Here is a 27,799-nt window from a genome sequence, read left to right on the forward strand (position 1 = left end):
TTTAGTCACATGAGATTTGTACTGACGATGCATTCGTTACACAGACATGTGATTCCATAACTTGCAGCTTGTAAAAAGGACAGTACAGTAGAAGAAGTTAAAATTACTGGTGTTTGGTTCATTAGGAGGAAGGAGTTGCTCAGAATAAACGTCCATCGAAACAACTACAACACAGGTAAAAGCCACAGAGATTCAGGTGAAATTCTATTTTAAAATTTAAATCTATACAATATATAATCTAAATAATTAAATCTATATTTTCAAAGTTTTATAATAATAGTTGTTGGTCGCAGTTTTAATTCTTTTAAAGTGGTTTTAACTAGGCAGTTGTCAAAATTAAAATACTTGATCATGTATGTATCTGAAAAAGTTGTTAGTTAAAAAAGATACAATTAAATGTGCTACTTTTACAACTTTATTTAGTTAATTCAGATGTCAGTCAAGAAATGTAGGCTAAAATAATTTCAACATTTTGAGAAGATGCTGCAGTAGGATTACAGAAATGATGAATTACACTGTCATTGTCTTTTGCAGGATGCGTCCACTCGCCCTCCTCTGTGTAATTGTGACAGTCTCTGTCACCTGGGCCCGGCCTCACCTCCCTCTGCTCTCCTCAGAGATGATCGACCTTATTAACAAGGCCAACACCACTTGGACGGTGAGCCCATCTTAATTGTCCAGTCTATATTTTGGGGTATTTACTGGTCAGATTGCTGATGTGGTTGTGAATGTTGTGATTCTTGTAATTTTAATTTCCCTACTTTTGCTCCAGGCTGGGCAGAACTTCCATAACGTTGATATCAGCTATGTGAAGGGACTGTGTGGGACTATACTGAAGGGGCCCAAGCTTCCAGAGGTGTAAGTTCAAACAGTGCACCGGCCCTTCCGTATGAGGGTGTATTGGCATGGATTTATGTGTGTGTGACAGGTGATAGTCAGCAGGCTTATCTTATCTGCAGGGCTCAGTGACTGTCTTCTCTTGTTCAGGGTTCACAATATTGAAGGCATAAACCTTCCAGACAGCTTCGACCCACGCCAGCAGTGGCCCAACTGTCCCACAATCCAACAGATCAGAGATCAAGGATCCTGTGGGTCCTGCTGGGTAAGACAGACCAACAACATATAGTAGTAATAGAATCAGCACTCTTTCCTCAATTAGCGAAATGTTGCTCAGTTGGGGGGAACCAAAAGATAAATTAAGTGCATTTTAGAAACCACAACCTTATTCTCAATCCACTGTCCCCTTTTTTATTTCCCACAGGCCTTTGGGGCAGCTGAGGCGATATCTGACAGGTTGTGTATACACAGCGGTGGTAAGATCTCTTTGGAGATCTCCGCTGAAGATCTACTGTCCTGCTGTGATGAATGTGGCATGGGGTGAGCATCTGTGCAGCAAAATTATCTTACTCTGGGTCTGTTAAGAGGACACTGAACAACACTTGTTTTTATTTTTCTGTGGCTGCAGCTGCTTTGGTGGTTTTCCCTCTGCTGCCTGGGAGTTCTGGGCAAATAAAGGGCTCGTGACAGGAGGCTTGTATGGCTCCAAAGTCGGTAAGTGTGAACTGAAATGGGTTCGTAAAACTTTTCATGAAGCATTTAAAGGAAGTATTTAAGGTGTGAACTGAGACTGATGGTGTGTTTGACAGGCTGCCGACCCTACAGCATCGCTCCCTGTGAGCATCACGTAAATGGTACTCGTCCTCCGTGTCAGGGTGAACAGGACACTCCGAAGTGTGAGGAGCAGTGCATTGATGGATACTCACCATCCTATCAGAAGGACAAACACTTTGGTACAGACCTCTAAAATGATCTATTCGCCTCCCTACTTTTCTGATATGCCTTGTTTTGCTTCTAGCTGTGATGTTAATGTGTTGATGTTCTGTGTCTCCCTCTGCAGGTAGACGCACGTACAACGTCCCGTCCCAGCAGGAGCAAATCATGACCGAGCTGTACAAGAACGGACCTGTGGAGGCAGCTTTCTCTGTATATGCAGATTTTCTGCAGTACAAGACTGGTGAGGCTACAACGCTGTAGCATGAGCACACAAGACCATCAGAGAGAAGACTGGCTATTTCTTTATGGTTATTCTTGATGCCTGCCTTACTGTATTTTACAAGAAAAGAAACAACTACTAATTATTTTTGTAACAAGATTTTTGTTTCTTTTCTTTCTTTTATTTTCTTGTGACCTCTCAGATTTAGGTCCCAGGTTGGAATGACATTTTTGGCAGCTGATTCTAAAATTTTGGATGCTGGAGTAGTAACTGTGTTAAAATGTGGATAACTGTTGTCATTTAAGCCATGTGTTTTTGCACTCAATGTTACTCTACTGTAGGTGTGTACCAGCATGTGACAGGGGAGATGCTGGGTGGTCATGCCATCAAGCTGCTCGGCTGGGGAGAGGAGAATGGGACGCCCTACTGGCTGGCTGCGAACTCCTGGAACAGTGACTGGGGAGATAAAGGTACAACAAACCAGGATTTGGAGCCATAAGTGCAGAACAAACTAGTGTCACATAATCTGGCAATATTGTGAGTGATATGGTAAAGAGGTGTCAGCCTTAAATTGTGTTTTTTGTGTCTTCTCATTTCAGGTTTCTTCAAGATCAAGCGTGGAACTGATGAGTGTGGCATTGAGTCAGAGGTGGTTACAGGAATCCCACTCAACTAGCTTAAATGAGTCCTTGGTTGAAAACGATCATCAAATCAAGTCAATTAAAAAAGATTAGAACTGAGATTTTATAATGGAGATTTCATGTAACCAAAAGGGAATAAATTGCACAACATGGTGAAACAAGAACTATTGTGCTAGTGTTGTTATTATTCTAAATAAATCACCAGGTTTCATTTTTCTGATAAACTATACAATATTTTTTACTGCTATCTGTGATAAAAGCAAGTTAAAAGTTACCTAAAGTACTGCACTAAAGTACAGTTTTGAAGTACTTCACTTGAGTAATTCCATTTTATGCTACCTTACACTTCTACTTTACTACATTTAGAAACATTGTACTTTTTTACTTTTTACTCCACTATACACCACCACTTTATTTGAAAGCTTTAGTTACTAGTTACTTTGCAGATTTAGATTATTAATACAAAAATATAAATAAACTAGTAAATGATGATATATTATATAGATTAAGCAGTATATAAAGGGATTAAAATAACCCTCACATTTACCAGCTGCAACATTAAAGTGATGTACACATTAATACATCACTAATTAAAATCCAGTAATATACTATATATAATAATAATTCTGAAACTATCATTCTGCATAATGAGTAGGCTACTTTTACTTTTGCTACTTAAAGTTGATGCTAACATTCTTGTACTTTTACTTAAGTAAGTATTTTGAATAACATATTTTTTAAGTAAAATACTTCTTCTTCTAAAACTGGTTTCAACATGGCAGATGTGGACATGGCGCTCACTCTGCTTCCATTCCTGGGCACAAAGCATGGAAATGTTGTGTTTTTATGAGAAGAAATCACAGGAATACGCATCTAGACTACCATTAACTCTAAAGAAGAAGAGGAAGATGACTCCTATGCAAAGGTAGAGCTGAATGGACCTGTTAGGGGTTAAAAATGAGCGGAGGACCTTACATACGGACCCCCAACCTACTGTATCTTTCCCACAAACCAACAAAACTGGAACCCCACCTTCCCCCGGATGTGCTGCAGAGAATTTAAGTAAACAGAAATTTGTTCATGCATATGCACCATGTAATAAATATTATAGGTATTAAAACTAGATTTGATTCAGGGACCCTAAGGCCTCAAAAATATCTCAACATTAAGAGCCACATTTATTCTTTTTCTTCTTTCTTCTTTTATCGTGTTTTAGTTGTGAATATTACCAAACAATTTTAATATTACTTAAATGAGTCAACTATAACGTAAACTATGGGACTGAAAAAGAAGAGGCTATATACCTCAGGAAAACATAAAAACATACACTAGAATAACAATAATGACCTTGGTAAAGTGGTAACGTACACGCAACAGAAGATGGCGGTAATGCGCCCAACACGCATGTGGCCGGCGCATGCGTATTAGTTAACTTCCGCAATCCTCTTCCAACATCTATGTTTTAAGCCAACGCCGGCATCAGGCAGGAAGTAGCCGCTCCTGGAGAAAACACCTCTGAATAAAAGCCTGCAGGTGGATACCGAACCGCGTCAGAGCTGATGTGACGTGTCGGAGTTAAGGAGGAGTGGCTGTAGAACATCTTTAACATTAGCTGGTGGTGATGAAGGCAGGTTGTCGGACACTAACACACTGTTTGTGCGTTGTCTGTCCCGCTGTGTCGGCTAACGAGTCATTTAGAGGTTAGCTCTCTGCACTGTAGCCAGACACATCACAACAGGCATGCTTATATCACATTTGGAGCTATGGACAACTTGTTGGGAGTGTGTTTCCAGACCTTATACGGTGTTCATCTGCTCCCTCACGGCCGCATTGTACTGTCTGTGGGGCCGCAAGTGTCAGGTCAGTCACTGCGGTCAGGGCTAGGTAATACTGACTGCACTGTTAGGCTGTATCCACGTGTGTGTGTGTGTGTGTGTGTGTGTGTGTGTGTGTGTGTGTGTGTGTGTGTGTGTGTGTGTGTGTGTGTGTGTGTGTGTTTTTATGGTATTTATTCTTTGGTTTCTTACTGTAATCTATTTCATATTATTCTTTTATTTTAGTCATATTTTATTCAAATTTGTATTTGTTTCTGCTCAATTTTATTTTATTGCATTGTATTTTGCTTATTATTATTATTATAATACGTTTTTCTTATTTAATTAATTTGTAGTTTATCTTATCTATTTTATGTTATTGTATTTTTCAATATTGCCATTTTTTTTACTTAAAATACGTTTTTGTACATGTACATCTTGAATCTTTATGAAAATATATAATAACATCGGTATATTTGCATGGTTTGGATACCAAATGTTAGTCTAATGTTACTGTACTTTGTTCTACAAAACTAAGGGGACTTTAAAACAGATTTCATTAATACAATTATGTTTGGGCCTGCAAGTAGGTTATTTGCTTTAACACTTAATCGTAATCCCTATTTAGCATTAATGAGGAGCATATGAACACTTCTGAGGTTGTTTAAACACACCATGATATAGTCATAAGGATATGTAAGGACATTTGTAAGTGTAACAACAACTGTAACTATCATATTAAGCATCAATTTATTTTTATTTATCCTTTATTTAACCATAAAGGTCCCATAGAGATACAAAATCTCTTCTGCCAGGAAGCCCTGGTCAAGATGGGCAACATAAAAAAAAGTATCGCTTAGGAGTACAGATGGGGACAGATAACATCATAAGATAAATAGAAAAGATACCAAAACAAGAAAGGGTAAAGGGTAGAAATTCCAAGATAAGTATGCCTTGCAGCTTCCTGTGTGCGGGAAGGAAAAGACAGATTTACCGAACTCTGTTTGGGTGGTTGAGACCATGAGGAGAACTTTCTCTTATATCTATTGTTATAGTCAGCGACTGGTGTGTAAAGCGTAAATGAATGCGTAATAACATATCATTTAACATTATAGAAAAACAATATATACAGTTACTTATAAACATACTTATATACATATACCTATACATCCACTATAAATACCTATGTAATTTGCTGATTACTTTTTTTAATACTGTAATTGATTTTTTGCTTAGCCTATCAAATGTAAAAGAAAAAGACCAGCAGTCCCAAAACCAGTCCCGAAGATATTCAGTTGACAATGATACAAAACACGAAATCTTTACACCTGACAAGCTTGAATCTGCAAATGTTTGGCATTGCAACAAAATATATATACATTTCCTGTCTGTTGAAGTCATGAGGTTTTCATTTGAGGCTCCATAACTGTCATACTGTCTACTCTCCTAATGCTCCCCTAACCCCACCCGTCTTGATTTGCATGAATTCCTGTCTACTTACAGGCTTCTCTGTGTTCATACTTTGTCTTTTTTTTCTCTTTTCCCTCCAGACACCAGGCTTAATTTCTAGCAAGGCTTTCAGTGCATTCCTTCACAAGCACTGTCCTTTGGTGGCTGAGCGCTTCAGTCCCACTCCATGGTGCTGGGGAGGCCGGCTTCAGACTGTGGTCTGTGCCCTCTTCAAGTCCAGACTCCCTGTCACTTATCGCAAGTAGGATGAACCTCCTGCATGAGTTCCCTTTGTTGTCATCTTACTGTCTTAGTACAGTATCTGTATATTTCTTCAGGAAAGTCCTGTCTACAGGATTGTCCTATAAGAACATTAAAGTTATGTGGATGAAATAACTCTTAATCTTAAACCCACAGAATGGCAAAGTGGTATTTTTGTGTTGTTACTGTACTAGTAATCCTCCCTTCATCCCTCAGTGAGCTGATCCATACTGTTGATGGTGGTCAGATCTCTCTAGACTGGGTGGACAATCAGGCCAGTGCAACCTACACAGAATCCTCTACCCGTCCCACGGTACTGATCCTCCCAGGCCTGACTGGGAACAGCCAGGCGGCCTATGTGCTCCATATTGTTAGCCAGGTCACTCGCCGCGGCTACAGGTCCGTTGTGCTCCTCACCCGTCCCCTGTGTTAAATTATGAAATTCTTCATCTGTGTGCAAAAATGAGAAGTGAAATGTAAACACGAATTTAAATGTCCAGTAGCTGCTGTAGTTGTTTTCATCGACATTTTGTCTTCTAGATGTGTGGTCTTCAACAACAGAGGTGCTGGAGGGGAAGAGCTGTTGGTAAGTACAGTGATTACATTACATTTGTTTATAATATCTGACCTTTTATCCATGTCACGCTGAATTGTGAAATTTCCTGTGTCGTTCTGTCATTTCAACCGACTCTTTTTGCGAAGTAGCTTCACATCCTAGAGTTTGCACTTTGAGCCTTCTCTATCAATCTGCAGGGAGCACTATTTTCAGCAGTCTTGGGTGATTATAGCTGGGTCTCATTCTAAAAGCTAAAGCTGTCTAGTTGTAAAAGCATGATTGTTATTCTGATTCCCTAAGATTTTCTCAAACAGATCGATGGTTGGTGTGTATTTTGACATTTAGGCATCAGGTGTTTTTTTTTTTAAAAATGTCTTCTTATTTGATTTGCCCAATTGTGGAACTTTTTGAATAAGGCTTACTGAGAGCAAGTCTCTCCTCATGCTACTGCCCAATTATCTGCAAATTCAGTATGAAGTTGAAAATAAATTAAAGTAATATCTATCTGTGTCACAATGGGCAAATAAATAAAGATGTTATTGCTGCTTACCAAAAAAAGTTTAAGGATAAGACTGGATATTCAGTTTTTTTGTTATTGTCAATAAATCCTCTGAAAAGACCAGAACAAGCAATGAATTGAAGTTATTGTCAAGTGTATCCTAAGCCTGATGTGCTTTATATATTTTTATGTGCCATAGAGCTCCATTGTTTTTACTGCTACACTGTTGCTCTGGGTAACATGTTCCTTCACAAGGATAACCATGGGCACTGTTTATTTTTAGTCAAACGTATAGTTTACAAGAAATACACTTTTTACCCTAATTTAAATAAGGTTTTTGTCCAGCTGTTTTAGGAAATTACTAGAACTACATATGTGTGTCCCACTGTTAAAGATTTACATCTTCAGTGGGAACGCATGGTTTTTAAATACCACATACAGAAATAGGAAAGTATTGCCAGACTATCTAAGACAATGTTGATTTCGGTCTTTTCATTAGATCTGTTGACAATATAAGAAATGTACAGTTACACCAGCTGTTGTGTATACAGCAGTTCAAACACAAATTCTGGCACTTGAGCACAGCATGTAATGCCCCTCCTCTGCTAATTTCAGACGCCTGTCACCTACTCTGGAGCTAATACCTCAGATCTTGAGCGTGTGGTTCACCATGTCAAAGGACTTTACCCACATGCCCCTGTGCTTGGTGCTGGTTTTTCTTTTGGAGGGTGAGTTGGTGTAGGGTGTAATGGTTTCCAACTGCTTGCATTTCTCTTAACAAATGTTAGCAATGGTTAGATTTATCCTGGCTTTGTTTCCTTTCTCTGTCTTCCCTTTAGTTACTACCTTTTTGTGGAAAGTTCTGTTTTTTTCCCTCTTCTTTCACCCTGTGCAGCATGTTATTGTTAAACTACCTGGCCCGTAAGCGCACAGAGTCAGGGCTGGTGGCAGGTTTCACCATCTCTGTCCCCTGGGATGCCCTAAAGTCTGCCGCTTCAGTGGAAGAACCACTCAACTGGCTGCTCTTCAACAAATACCTCACGAATGGCCTATGTCGTGCTGTTATCAGGTCAGATAAGTTGCAGTTCCCTAAATTCTTGAATTTAAAGTAACAATTCGGGATTGTGGTGTCAGTGTTTTTTATTTTTTATTTATTTTTTATTTTTTTACAGGAACAGGAAAGTTCTGGAGAAAGTGGGGGACATTGACCATGTCTTAAAGGTTTGGCCCTTTCCTTACATTTAGTTTTCTGTCATAGTTTCTTTCTCTTTATCTCTTTCTTTATGTGCCATTAACTCTCCTCTCTATTGGCATTTTTAATTCATATCATTTCATTCCTCTCTTCTAGGCACAGACAATCCGTGAGTTTGACGAGCGCTTCACCATTTTGCAGTTTGGTTATAAATCTTGTACAGACTATTACCGCGATGCCAGCCCAGACAAAAAGCTCCCCAGTACAGCCGTGCCCATCTTGTGTCTCAACGCTGCTGATGACCCCCTGTCTCCCCAAAATGGTGAGTATACAACAGGAGAATATGGACAGGTGTACAGTTTTTGATGTAACTTTTCATTAACTGACACTTTAATGTGAAGTCTGTGCCTGGTTTCATGACTGGATGTGTGTTTTCTGCAGAATATTATTTATAATCCTTTTGTTAAAAATGGTGTATTAGAGAATCCCTGCACTGCACAGACAGTTGCTTTTGTAGGGGGACACAGACTACTGGAATCATTATAATTATTGTTAGGAGTATTTGTGTGAATGCTGGAAGAATTCACAACATATATTCTTCTGGAAGAAACTCTTTGATGTTTTCTTGTGTGTCGTGATTAATATTTCAGTCTACATACTACAAAATATGTTTTTGATGACTTTTTTAATGTATATCCCGTACAGCCTTCCCATTGTCCATAGTCCAGGGCCTGCCCAATGTTGCTCTGTTGTTGACAGCCCATGGTGGACACATCGCCTTCCTGCAGGGTTTGTTTCCCTTTGGTGAGACCTACATGGAGCGCCTGTTCGGTCAATTTGTTCAAGCTGTCTTTGAACACCCGAGTGACATCAAAAAAGCCTGTGGCATTAAGGAGGAGAAGATGAGCTGATTGTTTTTCACACCGTCACTTGTTTTGTACTCTGAACCTGACATAATATGAGAATGACTGCTAGCTGTAAAGACTATGATCCACTGGCATCTTGGCAACAATTCCAAAAATGCACTGCTTAGCTTTGCATGCTGTTATCTTACCACAGAAATGTCGGCTTTCCACCGAGAATGACCAGCTGTATTGTACAATCATATGACCTTACTGCAAATAAGCTAATCTACCTCCTCATTGTCTCAGGTTCTCTTTTACATGAGCAATCTAAGAATCTTTTTTAAAAAGTCATGAATAAATTTTTATAAGAATTCAAGAAATCCTCCAGCCAATTGATAAGTTAATGCCCAATATTGTATCTACACAAAAATAATATATAGACTAGTTTTTCTTTTTAAATTATTTGTCAGTAGAATGTAAATAGCTTTTCCCCCTCCCCCTCTCCGTCCCAACTTCACATGGAGCACTGTAGCATGAGTTGGAAATAAAACGCACAAATAGACCTTGAAAGAAAAATAGCTAGGATTTTAGGTACTATTATAAAATGTGATTTAAATAGAAATTAATTGAATATGAAAAATAGAACAGTAGTATTGTCCTATTGATATTGTTTTGCCTCATATGCTACGTTGATTTTGAAGTGTGTAACATACCTCATACTACCCATGTTTTAGCCCTGCATGCATACTTAATATACAATCTGTCAATGCATACCAGACTCTTGAGGAAATCCAGCAAATAGCAATATAGAAGAAATATACATATCTGCCACGAAGAAAAAAGACTTCTATAGTTGCAGAATACATTTATCATCTGACAGATTTTTAAAACAAAAAACTAAGTATTGTATGCTTGAATATGCTTTTTCAGTACACTTCGTTGCATTGTAAATAATGCAGTTCATCAGAGGTAAAAGAGCTGACACTCACTTAAAACCAGTAAATCTAGGTGTGTTACTTTAGGTATTTGTACCTGGTGTCATAAAATGATAATAATTTAATAGCGAGTGCTTCTGAATTCATGTCTGTTGTAATCTGCCCTTTTTTTGTCACTGAAACATTGTTTGGGGAATGGGCGGTAGATAAAAGAATGTCTATAGTGTGTGTATTGTGACCACTTTCAGTCCACATGATAATTATTTGGTGTGTAGATGTAGTTATGGGAGGGCATTTGCCTTGAAATGTAATGACTAATTTGAAGTATTTGTAGGACCAGGTCAGTATGTGTGTACACTGAATGTATTTTAAAATCAGTAGAGAATATGCTGAATGTTTAATCATGTGTATCACCAACAGTGCACTGATGATACAAACACATTTATTATGCCAATTCCAAGGTATTGCAGAATGAATGTTTGACTTGACCCATAATGGGAAATGCTATGGCCCAAGAACATGAACGTATTAAGATTGTCGTAGCAAATGTTGTGAATTGCTGTGTTATTGAATTTATTTGCTCATGATCTATTTGCAGATGTTTACTACATTCACTTTCCTTTAATTGCTGTGTATTTATTGGGGAAAAAAATTGTTTTGTTTTACTTCTGTGTAAGATGTAACCACAACTTTGGGCATTATGAACCATCTATTTTGTCTTTGGTAACTGAATTATACTTGAATTAAAGAATGACGATAAAAGAAGACACATTTGAATTTCAGTTGGTGATTTTACTTGAGGAATAAAATAAACTCATTCTTATCAGTGGCTGTGGTCAGTAGCGACACATAATTCAGTCCTGGGTTTAATGGAAACATGTCATAGCACATGCACAGCCTGGCACCGAGTTCCCTCCGGTTCCACAGCTGAAATCCAAGCCGTTTTATCTCTGAGCGGTGGGGTCATTAATGTCGTTGATTAACCAGCCAGAGTATCAATAATTAACTGTGAACAATAAAGGCCCACGCCCTCTGTCACAATGCTAACCCTTCAGCCTCATTTAGATTCATTCAGTGCGCTGCGGCCTGGAAAACATCCAGTGGCGTGTGGAAAAAGAGAAACCTAATGAAGTAGACAGTTAAGTTCGGCAGATATAATCTACGAGTTGTCCCGGTTGCCCTCAGCTTTGATCATTTCCCTCAACTCCAGCTGTCCGTTATGTGTGTGACTCTCAGAGGAAAAGCACCCAGCATGATCATATTGTAAAGAGACTGTCTTTGAAAAACTGTAGTTATTTTTCATGAGTGTACAACAATATCAAGGTAGACGAAAGGATTAGAGAAAATATATAAAATGTGTGCTTTGTGGTTGTGTGCTTCTCATATTGTCTTCATATCACTTCCCCTTTCTGTCATCTTTTATAGTGACTTTCTCATTGTTTACTCAATGTCTCCACTTTAATTTCTTTGTCATCTGTCTTCTATGTCAGCAGGAAATAAATCACAGCTAAATGTCCCAAAGTCACAAATCAGTCTTGCGGCTGTTTTATTTTTTAAGTTAAAGAAAACAACAACAACACTACACACAGATTCATTTCAAGAGACAACCAATTAAAAGGAATGAAATCCCAGAAAATAAGACTCTGCTTTTATTTTATTTAGCAGCTGAGCATTATTTTTACACCCCAACTTCAGCTTTCTCTACAGTCCATCCTCCTCCTCCTCTCCTTCTTCCTGCCTCTATTCCTCTACCTGGTGTGATGGGAGGAGCCTCAGGTTATCGTTAATGATTCAACACCAGAGCTGCTGAGACTGACAGATAGAGAAAGAGGAGGAAAGATTGAGAGTGAGAGATAGCTGGAGAGAAGTAAAAATAGTGAAAGCAGTAGAGCAGACATGGAAATGTAAGCTGAGAAAGTGTGCAGCGGGAGAAGAAGAAAAAGAAGAAGTAATGCCAGAGAGGTTGCAGACTGCATGTTTGTATCTGTTCAGGTGTGTCCAGTCTGTAGACAGTCTGGGGGTCAAGCAGAAATTGAACACACAGCGAATACTTGAAGAGAGGATCTTGTAAACAGTTTAGGGTGATTATTTGGCTCCTATGATCCATGCGGCCTTTATAGGCTGGAGAGACATTCATCTTCCCTCCTGATCCACACACAGCCAGCAGGTGAGTGGGACTCTGTCTACACATTACATGTCATGGTGTCTTTCAGAGTTGGGTGTCATGTAAAAAGAGGATCCTAAAGGCATTTGGACTGCATTTAAGTCTGTGCTCTAGATGCATATTTCATCACATGACTCAAGGTGTTTAAAGTACAGATTCCTAACTTTACAGACTCATGAACAGCAAAATATTCCTTTTTAATGGCTTCACTCTTTGAGGCATTAATTTTTAAAAAAAAAAACCTAATATCCAGTGAAAGGGGGCATCTTGAACACACCACCAGACCAGACACATGTTCTCTCCAGGTTTCTATTACAGAGCATCTTATGAGAATTCAGCTGTAGTTACACTTGGCGATGAATTAGTAATGAGGCTGTATGGAGTGTACAGTATGCTGTCTGTATCAGTATAATGATGATCAGCCCAGCATCATGTTCCTGCTGTGCAGCTGAAAATCAGACAGAAATACACCCCCTTTTTTTAGTTGTCCAATTTCCCGTTTTCTCCAGGAATCATTTACTGGATGAACCACTGCTTATGTGAATGTTGTTGGCTTCCAAAGATAATTAATCATTGTTACAAATATGTGTCAAACTTAATAGACTTTAAGAGATATGGCTTTTTTACTGTTTATTTGACATGGCTGAAAATACACCCAAAGTATTTCAGACTTTTGTTGGCCATTGCATCAGATAAATAATAAAATAAATGAATAAAACAGCTCATACACAACCAGCAGCATGCAGCTACTTATGGCATCACTGTTTGAACTCCAGCTGCCCCGGGCTGAAAGCGCAGAGATAAACAAACAGTGGTTTTCCTTCATTAAATGTTGACCAGCAGGCACTAAAGGTTATCATCCCAATCTGCCCCAGTTGTCCTTTATAGCTGCGAGTTCCTAGAAAGCTTACAAATTGTATTTGTGCCCAGCTCTGTCTGTGTGTATGTGACGGGTTAATAAAACACCCCAAGGCAAATTCGACCTGCTAGTATTGTGCAACATGTAGTGACAGATTTTTTGTCACCACTCTGTCCCTTGTAAAATTTTAATGACCACCAAGCTTTGTCTTTCCTGCAACACAGGCTTGTTAACTCCTGGCACTGCCACTGCAATGTGTCGTGCGCTGGACTGGATTATCACACTGTTGAATCATCGGTGTGATGAAAAATATCATATACAGTTAAGTTGACTGGGAATGTTCTTATCCAGTATCACCTTCAGTCCATACTTGCATCAAAGAAACAACCCTCTTTGATAGTGGAACGGCTATGTCCCTTTTCACAGTTTGTTGGTATATTGCTCAGTGACTTTATGATTCGCTTTAACATCACGTCTAATCTCAGAGATGTCCAATGTTCAGGGTGAGGCTGCGGTAACTGGGGTCATGTTATGAGCACAGTGATCACAGGCAAACAGCTTCAGGCTTAACCAGAGCGGATGTGTGTGTGTTTAGGATATTGGTCGGGTAACCATTATAACCAGCCTTATGTTTGTAATGATTGTAATGTTTGGCCTGTCAATAGAGACATAAACATCTTCCCATTAACAGCAAAATGAAAATGGCTGGGACGCCTTGTTATCAGGGCTTTTATTAACAGATATCTCTATCAGAGCTGGTGTGTAGTCAAAGTTACAATCCTTAAGATTTCAGTCCTGGTTGATTTGGCGACACCTGTGGTTACTGGTGGTAACAGCAATCAAACAGTCCTGGAACATGAGAGCAACTGGTGTATTTGTATGGGGTGCAGAAAAAAAAAGTCAGGCAACAGTGATTTTTCCATCATTCTGTGAGCAACCGTGATCAGATTCTATGCTGCACACAGCATGAGTCTGCGAACAGCAGGCCAGAGGGAGTTGGTTACCTCTCTGAGAAGTTGGAGGTGTGCAGCTCTTCATCACTGTGGCTTCTCCTTCTTGTTCCATTACTCCCTGCTATATTTCAAACTGACTGAATACTGAATATGACTGTAGACGCATTTTTGATGAATGATAGCGGTCAGTGCTAATCTTACTGACAAACACATTGCATTTGCTACTTCATAATAAAAGTCAGCTCGTGCCAGTTAAAAGCTTTTAATGTACAGCTGAAGCAGGAGGAAATGTTCGGTTTGCATTCGCAGTAACTTAATTTTTTCCCTGAATGTTGTGACCGTTAACAGTATATGTATGAGTACTGGTCAGATCGTCCGGGTCTGTGAAGTGAAGGTTATGGCCAGTGGGGGCAGCTCCATGGGCTATTCAAAAGAAGTCCAATAGTATGGAGCCTTATGGGGAAATGACCCAACTTCTCACTTTCCTAATAAATTGATGGTCTCACTCACAAGTCTTCTGGAAGTCTATGGAAGTCTTCTTTCATATAGCATTATGTTCATTTAGTAAATGATGGTCCCATTTAGAGTAGAATAGACAATAAAGCAGGGTATGCTTGAGGGTGTGTCTACATTGTGATTGACAAGTCATTCTCAGTGAGTACTCAGACCAAACTGTCAAACTAGACAGTGCGGATCAAATGTGAATCAAGATTCTGTTATTGCATTTACTATTTCTCAACTAAAATGGTTTCAGAAGCATATTTTAGTGTACTGTATTTGTAATACAAAAATGCGTGTGACCAGGCGAGCTGCCACTGTTTCCTGCTATGGATGTATTGTAACCAAGAAAATAAGTGCAGCAGTTACATTGCTCCACAAAACAATGGGTGACGTAACAAAAGGTTCACACTTGGTTGCCACAAACTGTTCTGCACTGTAGAGCAAATATATACATTTTGAAATACTCATTACTAGTACTTCATAGGATCAATCACCATTGTGCTACCTCTTTCTGCAATAGTGACTTAACAGACAGTTTTTGTTTTACTAACATTGTTACTTTAACCTGTGTGATAATGAATCTGTGTCATTAACTGACACCCTGTTAGCATGCCCACACATTTCTTGCTAGTTCCACTCTCCACCTTAAACACAATTTCATACAGCAGAGGTTGTTAATGTCACACATTATTGTAGAAGCACAAAAGCAATGGGAAAAAAGAAATACACACACAGTCTGAAATAAGGGAGCTAATAATAAAAGTCTTGCACTATTTTGACAGGTTTTGTGCCACTATCCATCAAAGGTACAGTAATAGATCTTTAGCAAAAGCTGGCAGGGTGTGACAGCATTCAGAAAGCACCCTGTTGACTGTCCATCATTAGTCTGCATTATTCAGCAGGACTCTTGCTGTGCACAGGCAGTGGAGTAGAGCTTCAGTGCCTTGTGAAAAAGGCACCAGCATAGTTACATACAGTTGAAATATGATATCTGGAGCATTATATGTGTAGGGACACACATCAGCATGTTTGGTTCTGTATTTTATGTCAGTGTTCAGATGCATCATTTAAACTTATTCCTACCTTTTTACCATTAATTGTGCCGCAATTTGTCTGTTAACTACGCCATATACTTCTCCCATATATCTTTATTTTTTGAGGTTTTTGTCTTTGTAGGAATGGAGAAGCAACTAGAGGAGCTGAAGCAGCAGCTAGAAAAGCAATGTCTGATCAACCAGGAGCTGCAGAGGCAAAACAAAGACCTGGGTGAGTGTAACCATAACTATATCACATTAAAGAGTAACTTTATATTAGACCACAACCAACATCACAGCTAGGTGGGGTCTAGCTGGGTTGTGACCATATCCAGCTTTGATATTGCAATGTACTGTAGTCCAATACTGCAGCACTGTTGCATTAGCCCAGAATGGACAAACTAAACACCGACTCCACATGGGGCACTTTCACAGCCAATGTAGTTACTCCTTCAAATACACCACTAGATGTCACTAAATCCTACACACTGGTCTTTTAATGGCAATAACAAAGAAAACATCTTTGAGACCACATACATATTGGGTGACATTAGCTTAACTCACACATATCAGTGTATATTAGCTGAATAATAACAAGACATTGCAGCCCAGAAAAACAAAAGTATATAAATATATTTTGTCCATCAGAGAGCACTGACAAATTTATTTTTTAACTGTATAAGGTCCCATTCAATACATATTTTGGTCAGACTATACTGTAAGGGATTGTATATAAATATCCGCAAGTATATCGTAATTGTAAACTCTCAAATATCAGTATTGGCCTCAAAAATCCAGTATTAGTTGGGTTATACAAATAAAAATCTCCATGAATTATGCACAGTGTTTCTTGTGATGTTTCATACATTGAAGTTCCTCTGCTTATATCCTCATAGAACAACGACTGCAGGAGAAAGAAACACTTTTGCAGGATCTGCAGAGTCAATATCATGATCTGGGTAAGAGTTCAACATGGGCACCGGGTGCAGGGACTCACACAAACACAAATACACATGACTGAGGTGACCTTTGATTCAACATTCAGCTGAAACATGGCAGCCATTTACAGTAGTTAACCCGTTTGCGTTCCTCTGTTTGTCTGTTTCAGAGTTTCCCTCCCAGACCGGTAATGAGATTGACCCGGAGGTCAGGAAGAGCCGTGCGGCTGTCATTGCCCCCGAACCAATCCCTGAGACCCTGAATATTGCACGCACCAGGGTCAAGAAAACTGCCAGGTTGGTAATCAGTACTGCTAACTGTGAATATCCCATTTAAGCAAGACTGCACTGGGTTTTTGCTCTGCCATTGTGGCAAATCTGATGTAATTGCCTCTCCTGCACCTTAATAATGTATGATGGAGGGTTCATGTTGCGTGGGAGCTGTGAGATTTCAGTGACCTTAGATCAAGATGACCTCTTTTACCTCCTTCAGTGAGACAAATCTGATTGTAAAAGCCATCCAGAAGAATGACTTCCTGAGCCGCCTCGATGATGAGCAAACAGCCATGATGGTGGATCTCTTAACTGTTTCTAAATTCAACCCAGGCGAAGACGTCATTAAAGAGGGCTCTGAAGGAGACAGCATGTACATAGTGGCAGGTGGGATGAGTGTATGTGTGGATCTGGCTGCAGGCGACGGAAGATTTTATTTAAAACTAATTTGATATGAAAACCCCTTATTTTAAAAAAGCAGCAATATATTATATGTACAAAATATATTGAAAAAGTATTTGAAATTCTACATATTTCAGTCCGAAGCAACTTCTTTTTCCTTCCCCCTTTTAGCTGGTGAGCTCCGTGTCACCCAGACAGGCCGGGACCTCCGCAACCTAACCACTGGTGATGTGTTTGGGGAGTTGGCCATCCTGTACAACTGCAAACGGACAGCAACAGTCAAAGGTCAGCCCCCATTTTTAATTTTCATACTATTGGTCTAAATAATGTGATGTTTTTGTGGGACTATGAGTCAGTTGTGTCACCGTCCCTCCTAAATAGTTTAGAAGCTGTTTGTGTCGTGTTCTACTATTTTATTGAAAAAATATGGGCCCTGAACTTTCCTGAACAGATTTTGATCGGTGCAATTGTGTCAGTTTTCTTTCATTTTAGTCCATAACAGCCCCTTGCACTCTGGTCTAATCATAGTAAAGCTGTTCAGCGAGACTTTACTGTCTTATCTTCATCTCTCATCACTTTCATTTAAATTGCAGCAAAGACAGCAGTGCGTCTGTGGAGCATGGAGCGTCAGACATACAGGACAATCATAACCAACAAGTCCAAGAAGAAACGGGAGCAGCTGATGGGCTTCCTGAAGACGTGAGTTTTAAAGACCCTGCAGCCAGTAGAAATGTTATATCCTGTCAGCACAGTTTGCCCATATTAAAGAAATAGGTCTTTTCTTAGATCTTGGTAGTTTTGTTGAATGGTTTCCTTTTTATTTCACACTGCCATAACACTGTTTTTGCATGGCTTAATGGACAACATAATCACTATTTCTAACCCTTTTGCTATATGTTTTATATGCTGCCACAGGTCTCGTACTCTGAAGGACCTGAATGATGTCCAGTTGTCCAAACTCATTGACTCAATGGAGGAGGTGTGTACTTCGATGTTCCAATGTGAACTTTGAGTGTAGAAAACAATAGAAATCCAGAAACATGTATTTTTGAAGATAAACTAAAAGAAACAAGGATATTTTTTTAATTTATGAAATACTTAAATGTAAGTGCCCTGGAAACAAAGCATTATCAAGGCACTTGGCGTAATATTTGAGGATTCTGTTTTCCTGTAAATCACAACCTTTATTTTCAAGACAAACATATTTGAGTATATGGAAAAGATTGTTATTGTTCTAATTGTTTTTGTCTTGTATTCTGCAGGTGAAGTACCAGGACAAAGATGTAATAGTCCGAGAAGGAGCAGAAGCAAACACATTCTACATCATCCTCAAAGGAGAGGTAATATGGTGTTACACTGTGTGCACAAACTCCTTTTTAAATGGTGTGTATACTGTATACAGTATTGTATAAATATACACTCATTCTCTCTTCCTCCCTTTCATGTGTGTTTCCCCCTCAGGTCCTGGTGACTAAGAACGTGAATGGGCACCAGAAGCAGATCCGTAGGATGGGGAAAGGGGAGCATTTCGGGGAGCAGGCCCTCATACGGTAACCATGGCAGTCCAACACCTGCCTGAGGACATCTGTTGGAGCCTTGTGCAACATCCACTGCTCTGTGCACCGTCTTTGGCTGCTGTCATCTTTGACATTTGGCTTGCACAACCAGCAGATTATCTTCTAAATGGGAACAGTCATTTATGTTTACTTAAGAAATTTAAAATGGCTCCACTAAATTTAGAAGACCTCTGGAAGTTTCTCTAAATTACTCGGTGCTGTTGATATGCAAATCAGCCAATTCAAAAAATTTGAAAATGTTTAAAACTGTTTAACAAAATCTTCTGCAGCAAACTTGTCGGGGTTGTTGTTCTAGCACTGTGTAGAAACCAAGAACACAGTAATCTATGGGAGAGTGTTTGTCTTTTTATTAAAAATGATATGTGTCATCAAATATCATCCAGCTAATCTTCTTTTATTGGGATTTTTTCTGATGCAGATTTATGCTGCATAGAGATCAGTGAATTAATAAATATGAAACACTTCCTCTCTTCTTTTGCAGTTACTTTTCTCTATCCACATATATCAATGTGTTGAAAAAGCCTGCACATCAACAAATCATCTTCCATAATCCGCTACAGTTAATTCAATTAGATGATGACACTCCTGTTGCAGCAAAACTTTGCATAAAACACGTAAGACGTCATTGATTTCAGGAGCTAATGCAAAGTTTTCTCAAATTTCTGAAAATAAAATAAAAAATGAAATAAAATGTTTCCACACTGAGTTGCTGACAAGTGTATATGTACTGTACAGTAATGACATACAGTTTTCCTGGGCTGACATGTGCAATGTTTTTCCTCTGGCAGTGAAGTCTTGAGAACTGCCACCTGCACTGCTGATGGCCCTGTTACCTGCTTCTCCATTGACAAGGAGTGAGTCTGACATTAAATTCTGAGTGTAAACGAAGGTGATATCCCTGTTCAGTCAGGCTCTGCAGTGACGGATGTTGTTCCTGGAGAGAAACATCCTTGGAGGATGTGTAAAGTGTATTTGTTCTCTGTCACTGTTGCCTTGTTTGCGCTGTGTTTGCTGTGTTTGTTTGTTTGATGCACAGTTTGACTAGCAATGCCTTTCTTGTCTTTAGGGTATTTGAAGAGACAATTCCCGTAGAGCACCTGGAGCTGTTTGATGAGTATGTACTGTAGAACACTTTTTTCCATCTTGGTGACAATAGTGTGATGAAATTAATGTAAATGAACTTGACTGTCCCGTTTAATTTCTTGCTCAAATCTTGTCTCTCTCATTTGTTTTTTTACTCCCAGCTCCAAAGTGCTGCAGGAGGCACAAGCTCCAGAGAAGTCGAGGTGAGTAGCTGTGGTGGGATGATAAGACTTAGTGGATCCAGGCGGTAAGCTGTAACACAATCATTTGAATCACACAAATGAGTACTGAGAGTTCTGTGTCTGTCTCCCTCAGTCCCAGCTCCACTCTGAGGTTTAAGGATCTGGTTCCTATGTTGTATCAGGAGGGCCGCTATCAAGGAGATCCTGTCACGCTTGGAGTGGGAGGGTTTGGCCGTGTTGAGCTGGTGAGTGTATTTTTGTGTTTCACTATTTTGGTATCTACTGGAATGTGAAATGCATTAGCTCTCATATTGAGGTTGTTGACATTTGTTTGTTTGAGTTTGTTTTTTTTTAGTTTCTGGCTAAAAGACATTACACTTAAGCCCAGTAAGAGCAATGCAATTGTAACAGATAATAAGAGACTGTATGAAAATTATTAGAGGGGGGCTTAACCTAATATTTAATTTTATATCGTCTATGGCAAAGATAAGGAAAATGGTGTAAAACAAGATATCCATTTGCTTCTTATTATATACTGACACTGAATGAGCGAAATGAGCCCTGATAAAGAGACAGGATAGCTGTTCTTTTCATATTTCATATTTATTCATATTTATTTGTAACTCCTTTTTTGGTTTTCCTTTTTTTTATACAATAAGTCTCACAAGGGAAGTTAAATAAAAAAATAAAATACTAGCCTAAATTATGGACATTTGTAGCAGTCCCTCATTCTTTTGTACTTGCTGTCATTGGAGTGTGTGATGATGCTCATTCGTTAGGCCATAAGAGAGGCGGTGGGCTGCACATCCTGATTCTTCCTCGGATTAGTGTGGACCTCACTTTAGTAGATACTGTGAGCCAGAAACTCTAGTTATTAGACCCTATTGAGATTTCTTTGCCATCTGTTTTGTTTTCTGACTACAAGTTATTTTAAGTATTCTGAAAATTAAACCCGAGTCAATATTAAAGAAACTCTTTTCCACAAGGTTACCATCAGGGCAGATTTTACTACCGTGTGTGTGAGTTTTGCTTGCCTAACGATCACCTGCTGCCTACAGACTTTATATTGCTTATTGCTTTATTTTTATTGAAACCTTTTTGAATAGGCTTGTTGAAGAGGCATTTGTTCACTGTGAAAGTACTAGATAATACTTATATTAATAATACACTATTTGTATTATGTAGTCGGGAACTGGTTCTCAGACTCCTTCCCCTCAGCTGAGATCTGTGGAATCAGTGCTGCCACACATTTAGGAAACTATCACGTAGTGACTATATTCAGGAAAAGGAAATTACATTCCTATTTAGTTTTACCAAAACTGTGTCTGTACCAGTTGAGTTTATCTTGTGCTTATCTTGTGCTTCTAAACTGTGGCTGTTGGGTTCAACACATCAAATAAAGATTGTTTATGCTATCTAAACACCAATCTATCACAAAACCCAATATTTTTGTGCAATATTGGAACATTTTTTCATCTGTATAAACCCAGGACATTTAGCACTAGCAGTGTATTTACGATCATTGTTTTGTTGCCATTTCAAGATGACCACAGTGAATCATGGGGCATATTATGCCATGAAGCGAGTCAGCAAGAAGCACATTGTTGCCAAGAGACAGGAAGAGCACATGCTGTTTGAGAAGAAGATCCTTAAAGTCATCCAGTGTGACTTCATCGTCAGGTATCTGCCATCACTGTGACACACACACACACACACACACACACACACACACACACACACACACACAGACACACAGACACACAGACACACACACACACACACACACACACACACACACACACCACACACTCATTTAATTACAATGGATAAACACGCGTTAACGTACAGAAAACCTTTTTTAATGCTGCTTTTTTATTCTCTCTCTGCAGGCTTCATGCTGCTTTTAAAGACACACGATACATTTACATGGTCATGGAGTTCTGTGCTGGAGGAGAGATCTGGACCAAACTCAAAGAAGTGTGAGCAAACATCTAATTTCTTTTTTGTTTTGTTCAACCTCAATATTGGAGTGTGCTGTAACACAAGGTGGACTGTAAACCAATGGGATATTACAGTTTTTCTCGATTGTTTACACACATTTTCCGAAAGCATGCCTCATACTCTCAGAACTCTACACACAAATCCAAAATAACACACACACACACACACACACACACACACACACACACACACACACACTGGGCAAAACCCCTCAATTCTCCTGCAAAATGAAACTTTACATTCAAAATAATGTAATTTCTTCTCAAAATGGTATTTTGTTTTCAAATGACACACACAAACCATCATATGAATAGACATTTATAAGAACCAGTTGAACACTGATGTGCTCAATGTAAAACACTATGATGAATGGAAAACACTTCTTCTCCATTCATTATAATGGCTTAGGCCTTTTTTTATTCAGTGTTACACTTACTACAGACAGTACATACATAAGTGTGTTGTAAAATATTTGAGTATTGTTTTTATACTCAGAACACACAAATACACGATCAAATATATTTTATTTTTCCCACAAAAACAATTTACACTGTACATCCCAACCAACACAAACTTGCACATACAGTGGTCTACATACAAAAAAGAATTTACTGTATACAGTTACAGTAAAAAAAAATATAAAAAAAAACTATGCTGCATCCTCTCTTCTATTTCGGTCTGGCCACAGCACCTCATCCACATCGCAAGCAATGTTTTCCCTGGCCAAGCAGCGGGGGAAATATCGCCTAGCATGGCGAATCCAGCCATGAAAAGCATCAACTGCTATATCTCCACATGCGTCTTCCATAGCTTGGAGAAGGGGTATATGTGTTTGTGGTTTTCGGTCATACACTTTCCATCTCCAGGCAGAAAAAAAATTCCTCAATAGGATTGAGGAATGGAGAATATGGAGGGAGATAAACTAAAAAGCGTGGGTTGGCAGTGAACCAGTTACGAACCAGAGCAGCCCGGTGGAAACTTACGTTGTACCAAATGACAACGTACCTGAGCTGCTCTGGGCCGTCAATCTGATCTGGTGGAAAGAGTGTGTTGTGTAGGGTGTCCAGGAATGTGATCAGATGGGCAGTGTTGTAGGGACCAAGGGTAGCATGGTGATGGATGACGGCGTGGTGGGTAATCGCTGCACACATTGTGATGTTCCCTCTGCGCTGGCCAGGGACTTCAACAATGGCACGCTGGCCGATGATATTCCTTCCCCTCCTTCGTCTTTTTGTGAGGTTGAATCCAACCTCATCAATGAAGATGAACTGGTGCTCCACTGCATCCATCTCTAGCTCAAGGACTCTCTGAAACACACATGACAATATCAGAAATAGACATGGAGTGGTCACTATTGTGAAGCACAATCATTATGATTACAATACTGAAATATGTATAATTTATACAGTGTTGAGAGTATGCATCAATTGTGGGATTGTATAGGACTCACTTGCACATAGTTATATCGCAATTATTTGACTCTTTCTGAATTGCGTTCAAATGGCACCCTGTAGACCTGCTTCATCCTCAGATTATTTCTGCGCAAGAAATATATCAATATTTTGAAATATCTCATTGTTTTCTATTATTTCTTTGTATTTGCCGCAATGTTATGGTATTATTTTCTAGGACCATATTCATGATTTCAGTTTCCTGCTCAGGAGACAGAAGACGTTCCCGACCACCTTGTGTTGGTAGTCTTTCAGTTCTGCCAAACAAAAAGTAAAATACTGTAAATACTGTGTAGGAATACAAAGTAGGAATACATTTCCCAAATACCTGAAACATACTTTATTTTTACAGTCCTACAGAACAGTCCACAGGCAATACTGTACTACTGTACTCATTGAGTACTGTATTGATATGCAGTACTGCAATTTTCTAGTGAGAGTAGATTTCTTACCTATTCTCATTTCGGAAAGTTCGGATGATGGATGCTACAGTGTGCCTGCTCAAATTTGGCTGTACTCTTTGCCCAGCCTCCTTCATTGTTAGAGCATGGCTGACCACATGGTCAAAAAAAGTGGTTCGGATCTCATCAGAGATTGCAGTCCTTCGCCGCCGCTGCTGTGTTTGTAGTTTAGCAGAATTGGTTCAGGGCGTTGGTGCATTAGTTACATGTTGTGGTCATTGTGTCTCAAGTACCAGTAATTGTGTGTAAACAATTGAGAAAAACTGTATTAAAGAAAAAAAGTTTATTAAGAGTATTGCTGCAAAATCTGTCATGGTTTTATTGGTAGCAAACGCAATGTTTTGCTAGTGTTACATCTTGAGATCACCCTTTAAAATACACTGAAGTTACACCTACAGTAGCTGCCAGTATCAGACCCAGAGAAATATAACCAGTACCAGCACATGTGGGCAACGGGTTGTATTTGAACCATTGCTGCTGCGGTAAGGATTCAGCCTTGGTACATGGGGCATAAGGTCTACCAGGTGAGCTAAGGTGCCCCAAGAGATATTTAAGTCTTTTATCTCTGTGATTTTCAGAGGGCGTTTTGACGAGCCCATCGCTGTGTTCTGCACTGCCTGCGTGGTGGAGGCCTATGCCTACCTCCACAAGAAGAACATCATGTACAGAGATCTGAAGCCTGAGAACCTGATGCTAGACATAAAGGGCTATGTCAAACTGGTGAGTACTTACCTGTGCATGTGTGTCAATTTTTTAAACTCTAGATAATGACCAATTTAATTCAGGAAAGGTGCTTGCCTGTGATGTGTGAGCATGTGTTTCTGTACTCCACTAGGATTTTCACATATAGAGGCATTATAATGAGTAGGATCTGTATATTCCTCCATCTCTGTGTGCATGTGTGTGTCTCTGTGCAGGTGGACTTTGGTTTTGCCAAGGAGATGGTGCGCGGTGAGAAAACGTACTCATTTGTTGGCACTCCTGAGTACATGGCCCCTGAGATCATCAAGAACCAGGGACATGATTTTGCAGTTGACTTTTGGTCCCTTGGCATCCTGATTTTTGAGCTACTGGTGGGAAGGTAACACGAACACTAATACACATGTATTAATTTGGAAACAAGCTCTTTATGATTCATATAAGTCAAGATTGTATTAATAATTGATTGTTAAGTAAAAAAACAAAACTATTTTAAGAGAGTCACACAAATATGGTGAGGTGAGAATGAATGAGTCAAGTCTTCGTGTTAACCAGTAGATGGCAGCAGGGATGTGTGACTGACACCAGCAGAATTCAGTGTTCAGGTTCAACAGCAGCCGACCAACTGACCACTATGATGGATGGTCGAAATATTAAAACAACAAAATTTTTCTCTCTTTTCTTGTCAGCCCTCCGTTTTCAAGTTCAGAGCCTCAGAAGATTTATGCCAAGATTTTGGACGGGGTGCTCAAGTATCCACCTTACTTGAGTGAGGCCGCCAAGTCCATTATCAGTAAACTGAGCAGGTGAGATGGACATACTGACTGCATCATGATTCAAATTAAATATACTGATAATGATGTTGTATGAATTCAAAATGAACTCGGTGTGTTGCCTGAATAACTTTCTCATGGAATAGATAATCTAGTATGCATGAGAAAATTACACAAAGCTTTCAGCTTTTCATACAGTTACTCGCAGCGCAGAGCATGAATTATGGAACATATCTGCAAATCAATACACTGTGTCCTAATGTGCACTCTGATTTTTTTCTGATTTTTTGAATGCAAATCTCTTGATGTGTTTTTGTTTGCAGACCTCGGCCAGGTCAGAGGTTAGGAAACACAAAGAATGGAATCAAAGATGTCCGTAATCACAGGTAACCATGGCAACATGTCATACCATATGTGATACCACATAATCCTTTGGTTGAAAGGCACATGAGTTATTCATCAGCTGGTCGGTTTTATGTTCTTTATTTAAGTATGAAGCTTGTTCTTCTTCTCTTGACTGTTTAAGTTCCTCTGCTTTTCAACTCGGGATGAATCATTTTAGTTGTTTCTCACTCTCAGTATGTTTGACTTGCAGTCTCCCTCATCTCTTCCCTTCAGGTGGTTCAGCAGTATGAACTGGCACAAGCTGCGTGTGGGTCAGCTCAACGCCCCCACAGTCCGACTCATACGCAAGGCAAGTCAGAAATCACTAGAGTTTGTTTACTATTACATGAAAAGTGTCAAACACCTTTTGTGTGGTTTCAAGAAAACAGAACCAAAGAAGAAGGTTGGTTCACTTGCAGAGACTCATACAAGACTTACTGTAGTTTTAAAGCCCTGTAAACTGTGGTTTCAAATCTCCAGTATTCTCTCTATAACATGAAAATGCATGACTAAATGTGCAACAACCAAAATTTTATTTTAAAAACATAAATTTAACACTTCAAATCTCAGTTGATGTGCTCCATCAGGACTTTGAGTGTTATTTACACAAATATTGAAAGTTAAATAAGCCAAAAAACCTTTTTAGGTCCTTATTCTGTTTACATATAGAAGCAGCAGGCTGTTGTTAATAAGTCACAATTTGACAGGACTGTGTGAATTAAATGCATCCACAATTTTCAATAATCTATATATTTTTTTCCCTCCATCAGGGCCCCTGCTACATCAACTTTGATCGTTTCCCTCTTGATCAGACTAAAGCAGAGGAGGAGTTCTCTGGTTGGGACCGTGACTTCTGAAATTAAAGGATCAAATGCCAAAAGAGTTTTCCACATCAACCAAATATGGAACCAAATCAGAATAACCTCACTAAGCCAAAACATGGTTAAGGCCAAATGATGGTAGTAGGAACATCATACTTCAATAACCATAACCCATTTCATACTAATTTGATCATTCAATTAGAGTTGAACTGCAGGGAATCACAACTTCCAAAATATTTATTAAAGCTTCTCTGTTGCTATAGAGAGACAACCATCTAGGTGGCAAAGGGCCAAAAGCAAGTGGAGGTGTTCAGATAAGATGTTAGGACGTTCTGTTTCCAAATTCAGCGAAGGGAGATTTGGTGCTCGATGAAGAAGTGTTGATAACATCATGCATATAACACTCCTCACTGATTAGAATAAAACACACATCTGAGTGCTTGCTAGCTGAGAAAAAAAAAGGCTTGAGTCATATTGTACAATCTGGACAAAAGGCTGGCTCATATCAAACCTGACAATTAAATCCATACTGTTGTCAGATATGTAATTTTCTCCAATGTTTAGTGTTCTTTTGGATCTATGTTGGTTTTAAAGATGAACCATGCTTAAGTGCTTATAGCAAAGCTGTTAAATGCTTTCATGTTGTTAGGGTTGCTGTTTTTTTTATTATAAACTGTCACTATCTTGTGTTTTTTCCCTTTGTTTTCTGTTTTCTTGCCCCCATTTCGTCAGCAGATTAGTTTCACACAACTTGATTGTAATTCATACATTATCATAAGATCATAGAACATTGTAATGAAAAATTTCTACATGACTCAAGTTTAGTAAATAAAAGTGCTCTTATACGCTTTAGTTAGCTGTGTTTGTTTCTTATACTTACCCACCATTGTATTCCAATCAAATCCCAAGTGTGAAACGGTGCACATATTTTGCTGTTGTCGCCAAATCACACACACATATGGTATACAGTAAGCAATGAAAGCGGGAGTTTAGAGTGTGAGACAGTAAACAATACACAAGGGGAAATATTGTGCTTATAAAGATGTTATCAGAGAGGA

The 27,799-nt window shown here is 39.1% G+C and overlaps 3 protein-coding genes across 5 annotated transcripts; all 3 read left to right on the forward strand.

Moving 5' to 3' along the window:
- Nucleotides 1–58: 58 nt before the first annotated feature.
- LOC127368662 (cathepsin B-like) lies at nt 59–2,798 on the forward strand. 2 transcript variants are annotated; one of them, XM_051409715.1, is made up of 10 exons: nt 59–175; nt 535–658; nt 773–858; nt 988–1,102; nt 1,262–1,377; nt 1,466–1,551; nt 1,647–1,790; nt 1,898–2,014; nt 2,335–2,463; nt 2,593–2,798. In XM_051409715.1, exons 2-10 carry the CDS (start codon nt 536–538, stop codon nt 2,667–2,669), a joined length of 993 nt encoding a protein of 330 aa, XP_051265675.1. In that variant the 5' UTR covers nt 59–175; nt 535; the 3' UTR covers nt 2,670–2,798. The 2 variants fall into 2 exon arrangements, with proteins under 2 accessions (XP_051265675.1, XP_051265676.1); XM_051409716.1 differs by having other exon boundaries at nt 68–196.
- A 1,289-nt stretch (nt 2,799–4,087) lies between these two features.
- On the forward strand, nt 4,088–10,952 carry LOC127368659 (phospholipase ABHD3-like). Of its 2 annotated transcripts, none has more exons than XM_051409712.1 (9): nt 4,088–4,494; nt 5,999–6,159; nt 6,375–6,557; nt 6,699–6,744; nt 7,829–7,941; nt 8,109–8,282; nt 8,386–8,434; nt 8,562–8,727; nt 9,111–10,952. In XM_051409712.1, exons 1-9 carry the CDS (start codon nt 4,375–4,377, stop codon nt 9,314–9,316), a joined length of 1,218 nt encoding a protein of 405 aa, XP_051265672.1. In that variant the 5' UTR covers nt 4,088–4,374; the 3' UTR covers nt 9,317–10,952. The 2 variants fall into 2 exon arrangements, with proteins under 2 accessions (XP_051265672.1, XP_051265673.1); XM_051409713.1 differs by having other exon boundaries at nt 4,089–4,261.
- Nucleotides 10,953–12,007: 1,055 nt separating this feature from the next.
- On the forward strand, nt 12,008–27,593 carry prkg3 (protein kinase cGMP-dependent 3). Its single transcript, XM_051409693.1, has 22 exons — nt 12,008–12,352; nt 15,839–15,928; nt 16,593–16,655; nt 16,805–16,931; nt 17,128–17,294; nt 17,481–17,594; nt 17,903–18,008; nt 18,225–18,288; nt 18,572–18,649; nt 18,771–18,859; nt 19,675–19,740; nt 19,953–20,000; nt 20,131–20,172; nt 20,285–20,396; nt 21,695–21,831; nt 22,041–22,130; nt 24,643–24,784; nt 24,982–25,145; nt 25,453–25,569; nt 25,860–25,922; nt 26,155–26,230; nt 26,691–27,593. Exons 2-22 carry the CDS (start codon nt 15,841–15,843, stop codon nt 26,775–26,777), a joined length of 2,040 nt encoding a protein of 679 aa, XP_051265653.1. The 5' UTR covers nt 12,008–12,352; nt 15,839–15,840; the 3' UTR covers nt 26,778–27,593.
- The last annotated feature ends 206 nt before the right edge of the window (nt 27,594–27,799 follow it).

This window comes from Dicentrarchus labrax, unplaced genomic scaffold, assembly GCF_905237075.1.
Source record: "Dicentrarchus labrax unplaced genomic scaffold, dlabrax2021, whole genome shotgun sequence".
NCBI lineage: Eukaryota > Metazoa > Chordata > Actinopteri > Moronidae > Dicentrarchus > Dicentrarchus labrax.